Raw genomic sequence first — 14,940 nt, forward strand, 5'->3', positions numbered from 1 at the left:
ACAGTTTTGAGAAATTTGTGTGTTTTTCTCATTTGATCTAAAACTAAAGAACTAAGAATTATGAGGTAGGTCATGAATCTTGAAGCTGTTTCCTCATTGAACATGCCGCTCACAGTCACATTGTCAGATTTACTGGTTCACTCTAGCAGAGCCGAGACGTTGTTAGTGTAGACGGCTCATGAGACATTGCTCGAGTGCTGATGTTAAGTACAACAGCGTTGGGACATTACGCAGTGTGTACTACTCCACATTCGCCAGTGCTTTGCATGAGGTCTCATGTCACATCAGCGCCCTCATTTTATGAACAATTACGTTCGCCGAAAACCTCCGTGCAAATCTCACAGCTCCAAAGGGAAGCCAGTTTGTGAGTTAAGAAACGTGTCATATCATTCGGTTCCTTCAATCAGCAGCTTTCAGTGCAGTTTTTCCTCTTTTCTTTTCTTTTTGTTTTAATTAAGTATCTTCGTGTGTCATAAGATAGTTCCTCTGATGGTTCCTAGTGACATTCCCTGCAGTCAAAATGCAGTTTTACATTTGTGTTTCATCAAAGTGTCGAGAGACATCACCATTAGTTGGGGGAGGTGGAATAATGGAATCAGTCAGTGTATTCGGGTTTTATATTTCAGCTTCGGTTTCGGCTCCTCTCACCCCAACAAATGTACGATCCCAAAACATATTACTCTACTTTCTAACATCCCGACAAGAAGACGGCCTCACCAGTTTCTTTTCCTGGAATCAAAGGTCACCACCCCGTTTTCATCTGGAATCCACTGGATCCCTGCGGAAGAGACGGCGAGAGAGATTCAACGCAGGTGAGATGGATGAACGAGTGTTTACATGCGGGGATGCTGACAACAAGGGGAAGCAGTGGTTTGACACAGCGGGTTAGTAAAACAAGCCGTGTGACAAATCCTCTACTAATTACTTCCCCCTCTCTCTCTCTCTCTCTCTCTCTCTCTCTCTCTCTCTCTCTCTCTCTCTCTCTCTCTCTCTCTCACACCAGAATTCATCAGCGAGCGTAGTCTCGCCGGGACCGAGTCATTACGTTTGACAGACGTCGCTCGCTGCGCGCCGCTTGGCCCAATGTTTACGGTGATGTCTCAACACCGTGTCAACGCAGCAGGAACGTACGACCGAGCGTTACGAGCCAATCAGAATCCGCCTTTTAAAAGGGGTAGACCGCACGGTGTCAACTGACCAATCACGTTGATCTTTACTTGGCGTAATACAAACCAGAAGTCAGTTGTGCGTCGTGTACACGAGCCGATAACTCGCTATATTTCGGCGCAAAAAGATGAATTCAGGCAAAATTAGACAAATCGTGACGGCCATTAAACACAGATTTTAGAGGCTTTGAGCAAAAAAAAATTTCAACCGTTTTTTCCGAAAACTGACCGTCCAAATGACGGCTGGACGGCTCGCTGACTAAAACCATGCTGCGACATACCAGGGTACAGCCTGAAGAAGCCTGAAGCGCTGCCGAAGTACTGCCAGGTGAGAGTGGGATCTTTCAGGAAGTTATCGATGAACACGTCATTCAGAGCCTCGGACATGTAAACTCCGTTCACGATATCAGGGTCTAGAAGAAGAGAGGGACAATAAAAGACTCGACGTGCATGTTGCTGTATGATGCAGTGAGTAAATCCAGGACTTTATGCTCACCTCTATTGTAGACATTCGTAGGGACTTGTATGTTACTCTGCAGTGTGTTGACGGGCAGTTTGTTGAAATGTTCGTTCTCCTCCAAGGCGAACTCTCCACCGAGCGGCACCGGAGTCCCGTCTTCATCCACAGTGTTGATCAACATCGAGTTATAATACTCAAACTGGATGGAGAAGCAGCAGTTTGTGACGCTGTAGCGCCGCATAAGGTAATAACGGCGCAATATGTGACAATGTAATACATTTTTAACTCGTTATGTAATAACGCCACATTTTGTAATAACTTGTCACATATCGCAACGGTTATTACAAAATGGGGGTTAAATGATTAAATGCACTCAGTCGCCTTTATAATCTGGTTTCATTTCTCCAGGGAAATGGAAATGGCTGGTGGAAATACTGATTGTAACTTTAAAGAACCTACCAGCCACAATGGCAGGTGATTTAAAAAGTCATAATTATGACAAAATGTGGTGTTATTACATAATGAGGTGAAAATGTATTACATATTGCACCATTAATACATAATGCGCCGCCACAGGCGCTGACCCGTGAAAGTGAACTTCGGTTTTTATTTTGTCACGTACCTCTAGTGTGTCGTTGTAATCGTGGTAGTAATCAGCATCCTCTGCTGCTTCCGCTAACCTCTGTGAAAAGCAATGTGCCATACGGAATTATCCCAGATTCAGCTGTCAGACCAGCAGCAGAGCTTATATCAGAGTTCAACAACTTATGGACTTCAGAGCGAAGCATTGATACCTTCACAGATTTCATCTTCCGTCCGAGCATCTCCTCCATTTCTTCGGCAAACTTCTTCACCAGCTCCTCCCCGTTCACCTCCTCCAGCTTCACCACACCCTCAATGTCCTTGTATTTCTTTCAAACAACAAAAAATTAATTTCGAAAAAAAAAAGAAGAAATTATAAAGATATTGGCTTGTTGATAGAAAACAAACTCAAAGAATATATATATATATATATATATATATATATATATATATATATATATATATATATATATATATATATATATATATATATATATAAAGTTCATATCTAAAACAGTTATATCTTTCTCCTCTCTGGGCTTTACAATACAATAAAGCAGACTGAGAAACAAACAGATATTAAAAAAGGGCAAACAGCAATAATAAAAGTGTAGCTCTGAGCGAAGCCTCGTTTAACCAGGCATGAGGACCACGTCATTAAATGTTCCAGAGATAACAAAGGACATTGATTGTACCAGTGCTGGTGGTTAATGACTTGTTGGTGCAAAGATTCAATACATGCGATCCATTCATTAATTTTTTTACCCACCACTGGTTAAAAGGCAAGAAATGACCTTTGATAACTAAATCTATGTTATATGTAAACAAGGGCTGTTACTGATATTGTCACTATGGCAGCTTCTGCTCTTGTGTTGATCGGGAACATTTATTACAGCTCCACGACTTCCTCTGCTTTTGTTTGATCAACAAAGTCAATATTTTCTCTCCTGTGTGGTTGAGAAACTTTGGATATGAAGTCTGTGCAGGTAGTCCGGTTAATGTTCGGTGTTGTACGGTGGAAATAAAAAACGTGTGCTTCATCTCTGTGTGAGCTCTCAGACTGAGGCCAGGCCAGATGGTGGATGGAGCTTCCAGGGTTTCTGCTGGGCGGCACGCAGAGAAACACTGCACATCCTAATTACTAAAAGACATATCTGAATTGTATTAGCTTTTTAAGTGTGTCATCGGACCGGTCTCTGGGCCATGTGCAGATGTTGCACGGCAAATGTGTGCCAGTCAGCTGTGATTTTATTGGTTGACGTTGCAAACAGGAGGAGCCACGGAGATGAATTCAGACATTACTTCAGTTGTTAAAGTCAAAATGACATCTAAACAGATCTTTAAAGTATTTTTTGTCAACACACTGCTATTGAAGTTGGAAGAAAGTGACCAAATGTATACTTGCCTCATAAAAAGTTGGATTTTGTTAGATGCCCGTCTAATTGTAAATTGTCTTATTTTCACTTTTTTTTTAAATTTTTAATCAGCATCACTTCTTTTAAACGGGAGAAAGTAGAATCCAACGATTCGCCACGTTCCGTAGATATGCATTCATGTGTATAGAATGGAAGTATAGCCATCATTACCACCTACTCAACCTTCATATTTAAAAATTTATCATATGATGTCACTGAAAACACTATATTTGAGATTAACTGAAATATATTTGAGTAGAAACCTCTGTCTAACTATTGTATTTTGTGAATGTGTAGTGTCTTACCTTCTGAAGTAGTTTCGATCCCGAGTATCTGCCAGATAAAGAAGCTAATTCTTTTCCAAATGACTCGGCCCACTGCTGCACCCTGCACACAGAGGTTACATGGTCAGTATCCCACAATCTGAGGTGAAAAACGATGCACAAAGTTACGTAATTGTCATAAATAATATCTACAAGGAATGCTCACATGTTCCAGTCTTATTCATTTGATTGACAATGGTGGATATGGATGAAATAGAATTAACATAAAGGCTCAAAGGTGGCGGCAGATTACCTGGTTATCTGGTTTAATCTCCTGTTAATCCACAATTCATTGTATTTGTTAGGCTTAAAGCAAGCTGTATTATTTGTTGAGGAGAATCGTATTAGACGTTTTAGGTTTTGTTTTTTAAACATGGTTGGTCCCTGCCATACAGCACTGTTGTATGTATCTTAAAAAATTAATTATCCAGTTAAGACATTTTGACGGGATAGTTTCTTATCATTGACTTCATTTGTTCAAATTAGAAAAAAAAAAAACATACACTGAGAAAACTCCAAACTTACAAAACACTGTTTAGAGAAACCCTTCATATATATATATATATATATATATATATATATATATATATATATATATATATATAGAATTAACATTCTAGTCCGTATATATATATATATATATATATATATATATATATATATATATATATATATATATATATATATATATATATATATATATATATATATATACTGTATATACACACACACACCACTAAATACAAAGAATACCCAATGATCTAAAAGTGAAACCCGAAGGCCATATGGTTCATAGCCAATCGTGTTAAAAGGTTACTCTGAATTCACACATAACGGCTTAAAACAGATTACTGTTAAGGTGACAGTAAAAGCTGAGGCTCTGTCGGGTCAAGAGGTCATTTTGTGCTCAATAACGTGCAGCAATGCTTCCAATCCCGCACACCAATGCGGGCGAGGTGAGGTCTTCTGAGTTTAGATTGTGGACGGGATGTGACAGATGGCTGGACCTATGGGGAGTCTGTCAGGCTGGGGCAGCGCTGCAACTGAAACGGACTGATCATTTGCTGACTTTGTTGACTCATTTAATGCAAAATATCAGTGCGTTCATGACGGGAAACGTGGAGGAAAATGGTTCAGAATGGAGATATTTCTTCTCACAACAGAGTCGTTTAAAAAGACACGTTCTCATTGCATGTGAGGTAATGCCCGACTATGCAGGTCAGACAAGGTCAGATTAAAACAGAGCTTAAGACACGCAAACCCTGCTTATCAAATGGTTTAAATACAACGGAGCAAGTCATACCATTCCAAGGGTCAAGACAACTCATTCTTTAGTTTAGATATTCTTAATATTAACATTTGAGACCTTAAAAACAATAAAAAAAAATGTAATCCCTCTTTTATACGACTTCAAAAGTACCTTCTATCACACGCACTCACATTCACTCCAATGGGCAAATTTAGAGTCATAAATTAGCCTCAAATGTGTGTTTTTTGGGCTGTGAGAGGAACCTGCAGTGTCCAAAGTAAACTCATGCGTGGTCAGGAAGAACATGCAAACTCTAATAACTGATCCCAGACTGGAACCGGAGGTTTTTATCACTGTCAGACAAGAGTATTAATAATAATCAGATTTATTGTTAATCCTCGAGTTTACAACAGAATGTTAAATCTAGTTGTTTTTTTTCAAGATTTCTATCAAATAAATTTTACTTGCTGCATGGAAAGATAATTTTATAAGTCTTAAGTAATTTTCTGCTAAAATAAAGTGTTTATTTCTCATATTTAGGCTCCTTTTTTCCCCCCCAGTGTACTCCACCATGCGACCATTCAAAGTAAGTGACATTAAATCAAAATCAGATTTCTACTTATCGACTTCCTTCACGTCAGCTGGGCCACGCCGTCTCTGCGGCTAAAGATTTGACCTTATTGGCCTGAAATGTTCAGGTCACGGCACCGTTAGCGGCTCCCCGGTCCAGAGGGGCCGCTCGGCCAAAGTTTCCTCGGGCAGAGAGCGCAGCGCTTTGGACTTAGTGACCTGTGTCAGCCTGCTGAACTCCACCATCCCTGGAGCGTTAATCTCTCTCAGCAACACCAGCGTGCCGACTCGCAGCACATGTCCTCCCTGAGCTGTGTCAGTACAAAAGTTGCACAACGCGCTGAATTTAGTGAGACCTGCCTTTGGTCGACGAATGTATAAAACTATTGGTACCACGATGACTGACTGTAGGTACGAATAGCATCGAGTCAGTCAATCTGTGTGTTTGTTTCACACACATGCACACACACACACACTCAGAGTTAATAGGCCACTGCGGACTGACAGCGCTGCATCGATCCGTTGGTTGTTTTTAGTCAGCAGGACATTTGAAAACGGGCTCAGGCGAAAAGTAGCTTCGTCCAGCTTTTGGAGAATAAACAAACATCAATCTGGGGTAAACCGTCGATTTATCTAATGCAGAAAGTGTTAATGTGAGGTGTTCCCTCCTGTGTGGATGCATTTGAGAAATGAATGAAATCGTGTCTTTATATAATCAGAGGTTGAGTCATATATATAACTTTATATTCAAACTGATTTTTTAAAAATTTGTTTAATGTTTTACTTTTTAAGTTTCCGGATCACTATTATTGTCACAATGACTGTAAACAAGATTAAAAGATCGCCTGATATAGCCGACTTAAATTTCAAGAAAAAGTTTTCCACAAAAAATAGATCCTATAAATAAATCTCTTATATTTCATCCTCCAACATCTTGTTGAATAGCAAAGTGTGAGTGATTGCTTATTAGCTTATTATTGAACATTCTAGGAATATTCACAAAATTTGATTCATTTGAAAATCATTCTAAATTCTATTGTATTCTAATCTACACACACAGTGATCATTTCACTGTTGTAATAATGTTTCTGAGCAATAAATCTTGTACGAGTAGAAAGTCTCATTCCCTTTTAAATCGGGTGAAATTTTATTTCAAGGGACAAGTAATCTCGATTTCACTAAGGTTTTTCAGCATTTTTCAACTGAATTATTTGTTCTTACTTGTACTTTTCTTTTAAATTAAATTAACCAAAATCACAACAGATTTTCATAAAAAAAATAAATCATTCTCTACTAATGCCAAGCAGCTTAATTAATTCTGTGCATTGTTTGTTCTTTTCTCACCACTACTAAAAATCAAAGCATAATGTTTTTTTTCCAATAGCATTAATGAATTGAATTTTAAAGTTTGCCCGGTTTCTCTCTGTTAAAGGCACCTAGAAATGACTGTGTTGTATGTGGTGCTATATAAATAAAGTCCAATTTAATTGAATAAGAGCCACAGGAAACAGCTTTCTATCATGCTTGTTATTATTGTCATTCAACAACAATTTGCCCATATCAAAATTGGGAAAACCACATTTCTTTTTGAACCTATTGAGCATATTTGGACGTTTCCTCTCGGCTATCTTTGCAAAGCAGCACAACAATTTGTTGGTTTTTTCTCTTTTCTCCGTTAAAAGCACGTCGAAATGACTGTGTTGTAATTGGTGCTATATAAATAAAGTTGAATTGAATTGAATTGAACAATGACTAAAAAACTTTAAATTTATTGAATGACATTCATTCACTGGTCGCACTAATACTAGCCTCGCTATAAACAGACCTATATCATACAAACTTTTTGTAAGAACTTTTTGCAATTTTTTATTACTAAAAACTGGATTCAAGCAAAAATAAAAAATAAACAAACAAACAAAAAAATGCCATATTTATATTATTGTGCGTCTGTTTTCCAAATGAACCACATGTATCATCCATCAGTGAGGGGGGGGGGGGGGGGCAGCGTTGGCAGCTCATTGTACCCCACAGGTGCCCAGATGGCTTGTATGTGTCTGTGCAGCGTCATCAGCCAAACTCAAAAGAACACTATTGACTCATCCGCCCGATGTATGGCTTTTAGAAGGATCAAACACAGACATCCGAGCATGTGCTCGAAACAAATGAAAGCATGAGGGGGGAAAAAAGCGATTGGTTGGTGGGTGTGTGTCGGTTCAGCCTTAATTATTACTAAAGAGAAATGCAGTTACAATACACAGGTGGTGATAATTATAGACGATTTACAAAATAAAGGTCTTTATCCAGTTTTTAAACGTGTAAGTTTTATCGATTTAGAATTATTTAACTTTTTGTCATTGCTTTCATTTCAAAAGAGTGAAAAAGGTTGAACGCATGTGTATGAGTCTCTCGAGTCCTGCTGTCATTATTCCCAGAGAACATTTCGCTTAATACCAACATATCCTGGTCACTCATTGGCGTAAAAAGCCATTGTCGGGGGCGGGTGGGGGGCTTTTCCATTTGAACTGTACTCACGTTTCTGGTGAGATCTTCATCTGGCCATCAACCATCAGGCACAGTGAGCTGGAGAGGATAATCCACATCAGCATCATCAGCCTTCCTCGGTGTGGCCCACTTCTGTCCGATTTACTGGCATTCCTTGCGTTTTCCAGGGTCCAGGAGTTCATCCCTGCAGCTGCTATCGTCAGTCTAGAGACTGTTGCACACCAGAAGTAAATACAGAAATCAGAAGAGTGAAAAGTTAAAAGATTTAAAGGGGCCTTTAAAAGAATTTCAAAGATATCACCTCGGCACAAACTAGGAAAAAGTCCAGGTGAATGATACTGCTATTGCAACAATAGGAAAAGGATAAAAAAAATACCAAAAAAACTATTTGACCTGGAAAACCATCTTAATTTCTCTCTATCAGGACTCAGCTGTTATAACTTCCCCTACGTTATTGTTAAGGCGGCATCGCAAGAGATGCTTGAATCAATTTTTGCTCTTTTGTCTCCATCTACTCTGTTGCTCCACTAACTTTGTTTTTTCTGCTATTTGGTCCTGGAGTGCAGCGGATACTTCAAGCCAAATCAAGACAAAAGCTGGTAATGCAGAAAACAGAATCGAATAGAGTTAAAGTGAAACATGCTACAAAGAGCCACAAGAAGGGAATCGCTGAGTCGACTCACATGTTGAGTGTGTGAGAATCATTATGGCTATCCTCAATTTGAAATTTGGTATCAACTTATTTTGCAGTGACTCGGATCTCTAGATTAAATACTTCTAAATTATGGTCCAATGTACAAAAGGAGAGATATATATTGCTTAACCCCAACCACAGAGAGCTTAAGCAGCTTTAACTTGTGAAAAATCTGTTAAATGTCCTTAAGTTTCCTTGTGAAAGACCTGATTACAGGTCTGCATGACCTAAAAACTGCCAAGTCATGAAAAAGCAGGTTAAGACATGCAAGCAGCCGTAATAACATTCAGATTATTTTTGAATCACGACTCCAGAGAGCTACACGACGACATCTGACGACAGATCAAGATTGCCACCCTAAAAACAGTCACAGGATTAAGGCTGTACGTAACCTCTGAGAATGATACCGAGAAGTTAACAGTCCTCGAATGGAAAGATTTAAGAGCTTCCTTCCTCGAGTGACCCAATATTGAAACAATCCCGTCTGGTGCTTGTTCAAAACAAGAGAGGATTTACTGAAATCTTCCCCGACACAATGGCATAGAGGGGTACTCACTGTGTCATGTTGTCAAAGGTTTAACGCGGCATGAGGCTCTGTGAGGAAAGTTCTAAAGTCACCAGATCAGAATAAAAACAGTCTGACTGATGATTCGATGTCAGCTGAGCTGGTGATCCCGGCATGCCGAAAAGTCTAGGAAGCTTTTGTCTCCAGTGTCAAAGGTCACTTCTGTGCAAGAGGGGTGACAATGGAGTCCGGCCATATTCCTACGCCTCCCTCTCCAGGACCCGTAGTCTCGCTTCACGTCCTCCCATCACCCGCAGCCTTCCTTCATGCTGGCCGGCAAATCAAAGGGAGGTGACGGAAGACCCGTGATGCCCCGGGAAAAGTTTGGTCTTCACTCGAGTTCACAGACAAGAGGAACAGACATAATCCCACAAGGAAATCCTGCCGCGTCCAGAAGAAAAGTCATGGAGCACAAGGAGAACGCCGCTGAATGGACTAGATGGACAGAGGGACTTCCTCTCTCTCTCTCTCTCTCTCTCTCTCTCTCTCTCTCTCTCCCTCTCTCGCCCTCGTAGTATCTCTTCCTCCTCTCTGGCACCAGTTTATACCATAATCCAGGCAGGATTAAACCCCTCCTCCCTCCATCCCTCCCTTTCTCTCTCACTCGCTCTCATACACACACATTAACACAATTTCTCGAACCCTCTCTTGCCTTCATCTTCTCTCCATTGCTCTTTGACCCACATGCTCTCTGGGTCTATTTTTTTTATTTTTTTTAATTTCTACACGTTTTTCCTCACGATATTTCACTTTGTAGTTTCTTTTACCTATTTTTCCTCTAAATTAAATTAAAATCTGTGTATTTTCTGATCAGGCCTTGTGTTTGTTTTAGACAAAATATTGTGACAGAATGAGAGAAAATGGTAAAAATTAAATTTAAAAAAATAGGAGAAATGAGGAGAATGGAGCAAGAACACACAGAGCGGGGTGAAAAATAAAAAAAAAAGCATTGGGAACATCACTGTGGTGGCACTGAGTCTTATGACAACACAATGAGACACCTAGTGGACTCACACACAATCACATCTACAGACAGGAAGACACACTGATGCCAGGTGATTTATCTTACTGTTGAGTCTGAACACTCAGTAGCTCAGTGTGTGTGGCTGGACGATTTCACCCGGACAAAAAGCCGGACGAAAGACTGAATCTTACTCGTCATTTCCAAATGCAACAAATTTGGATTAGGGTTTATTATGTAAAAGATTTCAAATAAAGTGTTATTAAAATATTACATGTTTATTAAATGTAAAAAAAGACCGAGCACAAAGAAATCTGCAGTTCAGACTGTAGTAATAATAAATTTGTGACTAAGAATGCTTAATATATTCAAGTGATATAATTCCATATTGTAAACAAGGCATTGCTATTTCTAGAGTTGACTTCACATAACACTGGTAGTTATGATTGTTTCTCTCTGATGATAAACAATATTGTTTGTATCATATGTTTAATGAATAAATAGTCCTATCACATCATCATATTTTTGAGGGAAGCTGAATAGTTACCTCCCACAGTCCAAACATACATGAGTTTTAGATTCATTGGTGACTTTAAATTGTCTGTAAATGTAAATTTGAGTGCGTATGCGTGATGAACTGGTGACCTGCCTTGGTTTCGCCCCAGTGCTCCACGACTCTGAGTTGGATAAAGCAGTTGTAGGAGATGGATGATAGATTAACTATACGGGATGTGGCTTCCGCTGATTGCTCTAAAACGTAGCCCAAAGTCATTTGTAACTAGCAGCAAACACATGTTTTCTTTCTCTAATTGGAATCTTAAAACATGAAGATGCAAACATGCATAAATTTATTAACCAATTAAAACTAAATCGAAATCCACCTCCATCCTCTGCATTAAAACCCAGTTGTTCAAGTTCAAACAGGTTTTTGAAGATGTCTGACGTTGAATAAAATCTGCACTTTCCCCACATGTCCTCATTGCAACGGTCAAAAATACTCACTGGTCCTCACACAGATAGCTGGACGAGTACGCACACACACACACAGAATGAAACATCTGCTCACATTGTTTCAGAAATGGAAAATGCAATAAAACAATCTGTCAATGGACATGCAGCAATAATGCGACAGTGAAAGCAGAAAGGGATCAGATTAGTATGAAACGGCTCAGACCGGCGCATGCACGAGGCACACAAACTGAAGCAAGCAGACAAACGCGTACATGCTACACACGTATATCCATGCACAAACACAAACACACACTCACCAGCAGTGTGTAACAGCTGTGGGACTCCTCCCCCACTGACCCAGATCACTGATAGTGGGGATGAACACTTTAGTGCACACCCATGCCCTTACATGGGAAAACTGTCGATTCTTACTTGCACAAGAAAATAGTTTCACGCTAAATCGAACTTGAAAGTAAAACTCAGACAAAAATGTGACCTCATCTGAGTGCATTTCTGAGGTCAATTCAAGAGAGAGCTATTGCATTTTGTTATTTTAAAAATAAAGTTCATGCGTTCATGAAGGTCCACCTTTAAATACTGACTGGGGCCATTCTGTGTGGAGTTTGCATGTTCTCCCCGAGAGTGGATTTCCTCCCACAGTTCAAAAACACGCACGTGAAGTGAACCTAAAATTCCCCAAAGTGGAAGTGTGTTTTTAAATTTTTTTTTCCCTGGCTCTGTGTTTGGCCTGTGACGCTCATAGTTAGCAGGAATTGGCTCCAGCGCCCCGCAAACTTGCACAGAATCTAAGCATATTATATAACATGATTACTGTAATTTCTGGACTATAAGCCGCGTCTTTTTTCACATGCTGCTGCTCGTTTATTGATTTTTACGAGTTAACGAGCTTCATAAGTGATGTGTTCAGGTGCATCACGTAACTCCGACCTTTATTTTTTTCTTTTTAAATTTGGTGGGTGTAGCTTATATTCAGGTGCGCGCAATAGTCTGGAAATGATGGTCTGTTGTTACAACTTGCAGCAGGTTAATTGAAAATGAACATTGATGATGCAGTTGGCCCTCGGCCCATAGTTTATATACGAGTGCTGAATTGTGAAAAACGCCAGGGCATCCACCATCTCTGAGAATAAAACTAACCTTTGCAGATACAATATTGACATACTTTTAAAAACAGTCTGCAACACTAAAATCTGTTTACTAATGAGTAAATGCCAAACACATATCCACACATATATTCTCATAGTTAGATTCATAAGGCAACAAAACAGTCCAAATCATTTGGTCTTCCCAATATTTTCCACTTTTTCATTGTTTATTGAATGCATTTTCAGTTTTCTCAATATGTATACCACTTTGTTGATTTAAAGTTATTTGGTGATAGATATGTAAAAGAGTACACACTGGACAGGTCACCATTCTGTCACAGGGCAAAAAAAAAACCCCACCACTTTTACATTTTATGTTAAGTTAAATTAAGATTAAAACCTATTATATTTTAGCAGAAATCAAGTCACTCACCTGGAGTCCTTGAACTGTTTCGCTACCGCCTCCTTATTTTGACCTTCCTACAGTCAGAGAACAGTAAAAAGAAAACAAAAACAACAAAGAAATGAAGAAAACTTGTTCTTCAAAATTTTACTTTGAAAGAACATAAAAGATTCCTCGAGCTAAATAAAAGAGAGTGAACAACTTTGCTTCTTCCATCTGAGAGTGCAGCGTACCAGGAGTGGTTTGGAGTCGCTGTGCAAAAAATAAAGACCCCACCTCTTCAGGCAGACACACACACACACACACACACACACACACACACACACACACACACACACACACACACACACACACACACACACACACACACACACACACACACACACACACACACACACACACACAAGAAGTCATTGATTAGTCTAAGCCTGGTCTAATAGTCAGCCTTTAGTTTTAGCATCATCAGCGTACCCAGTGGTCTGGAACCTCCTAATCTTAGATTGTGTGTGTGTGTGTGTGTGTGTGTGTGTGTGTGTGTGTGTGTTCCTCCACACAGCTATTATTTCTTAATATTATTATATTTCTGTAAAAACCTTGATCCAACATTGGTATATATACAGTGTACGATTCCTCTTATAACTATGAATTCATGTTGGTGTGGTTGATTAGTGTCCCTGAACGGCTTTGAATAAGGGAAGATGTGGTTAATAGTAATAACAGCGGGTGATATAACAGTGTTGGCTGAAGAGAGGAAGCTGGAAGGAAGAGAGAAAATGATGAGGAAAAGGAGTGGTTGCCAAACTCCCCCCAGTGGTAAAAGAGCCCAAACAAACAATCAAAATAATTGCCCTCGGTTTATTCGCAGTGTTTCCTTCATGTTTGGGCTCCCGGCTGCTACAAAGCCATTAGCAGCTTCGATGACACAAACTGGTACTAATGGACTGATGTGAGACAGAGACATAAACAATTAGAAACAATGAAGGAGGGAGAAGAGATAAGGCTGGGAGACAAAATAAAGCTCAAACGTTTTATTATCTAATGTTAATCTTGATATTGTTTGGGGGAAAAAAATCAACACAACTGACCAAGTGAGCGGGGAAGTGGCTAACTGAGATGACATTTAAAACATGTTTTAAAATACTCAAACTGCAGACACTTTTCTTCTAAAACATTCTGTACAAATTGCTGTAAAATCTAATGATCTTTCTTTTTTGTCATTTTGTAGTATTTAAATATACCATGGACCAAAGTAACTACAGTAACTCACCACATTGCTGCGGCTGCACAGGGAATGACTAATGTTCAAGTTTGTGTATAAAACATATATATAAGGTGAAATTGTGACTCTGAATTGCCTCTATGAGTGAAGGTGTTTGTCCTGGGATGACCTGTTTAGGTGTCAAATAAAACCTCCAGCCCAGCATCCCTGGATTGTATGAAGTGGTACAGGTGATGGAAAAATCCATTTAATGGACATAACTGGTATTTTCATGATCTAGATGATTTGAAGTTGACTCTATTCACAGTGTAGTAATAAACACTCCTGCCCCACAGTGAGAAGATCCGTTGTTGTCATGTTAAAATGTGAATAAAACATTATATCCGTGTCCAGGATGGAGAAATGGAGGGAGAACACTTGCTATACAATTTAATGTCAGGTTTTATGTGGTCGTGGCTTTGATGGGGAAGTCACCAAATACGGTCACTTTGCTAATAAAGAGTGAAGCTTTTGGTGGATGAAATTTAGTGGCACAAAATCTCAAAAGAAAAAAAATTACTGGTTATTTTATAAGTCACCAAAATAATTTTGAAGGATTAAGTTCCGTCTTGTATTAGGATATGTTGGGATGTTAACACAACTTTGCTGTTGAGCTGCAATAGCCTCAGGTCGGCAACCGTGTCATACCAGCTTGTACTGGGTGTTTAGTTATCCGTACTGCATTTTAATACGGTGTCAAGACTATCGAGTGAAGCCGCAGCCTCTCAGTTCTAC

General features: G+C 39.4%; 1 protein-coding gene across 1 annotated transcript in view; it reads right to left on the reverse strand.

Annotated features, from left to right (window-relative positions):
- cacna2d4a (calcium channel, voltage-dependent, alpha 2/delta subunit 4a) overlaps window positions 1-10,053 on the reverse strand; it is an 85,101-nt gene extending 75,048 nt beyond the window's left edge. The window contains exons 1-8 of the mRNA XM_080491886.1: window positions 9,518-10,053; window positions 8,298-8,478; window positions 3,929-4,010; window positions 2,421-2,537; window positions 2,249-2,308; window positions 1,663-1,825; window positions 1,448-1,579; window positions 718-778 (exon numbers count right to left, since the gene is read on the reverse strand). Coding sequence (XP_080348012.1) covers window positions 718-778; window positions 1,448-1,579; window positions 1,663-1,825; window positions 2,249-2,308; window positions 2,421-2,537; window positions 3,929-4,010; window positions 8,298-8,449 — 767 coding nt within the window. The 5' untranslated portion in view covers window positions 8,450-8,478; window positions 9,518-10,053. The remainder of the gene's footprint in view (window positions 1-717; window positions 779-1,447; window positions 1,580-1,662; window positions 1,826-2,248; window positions 2,309-2,420; window positions 2,538-3,928; window positions 4,011-8,297; window positions 8,479-9,517) is intronic.
- Window positions 10,054-14,940: the final 4,887 nt, after the last annotated feature.

Source organism: Lipophrys pholis (assembly GCF_963383615.2).
Source record: "Lipophrys pholis genome assembly, chromosome: 22".
Taxonomy (NCBI): Eukaryota; Metazoa; Chordata; class Actinopteri; order Blenniiformes; family Blenniidae; genus Lipophrys; species Lipophrys pholis.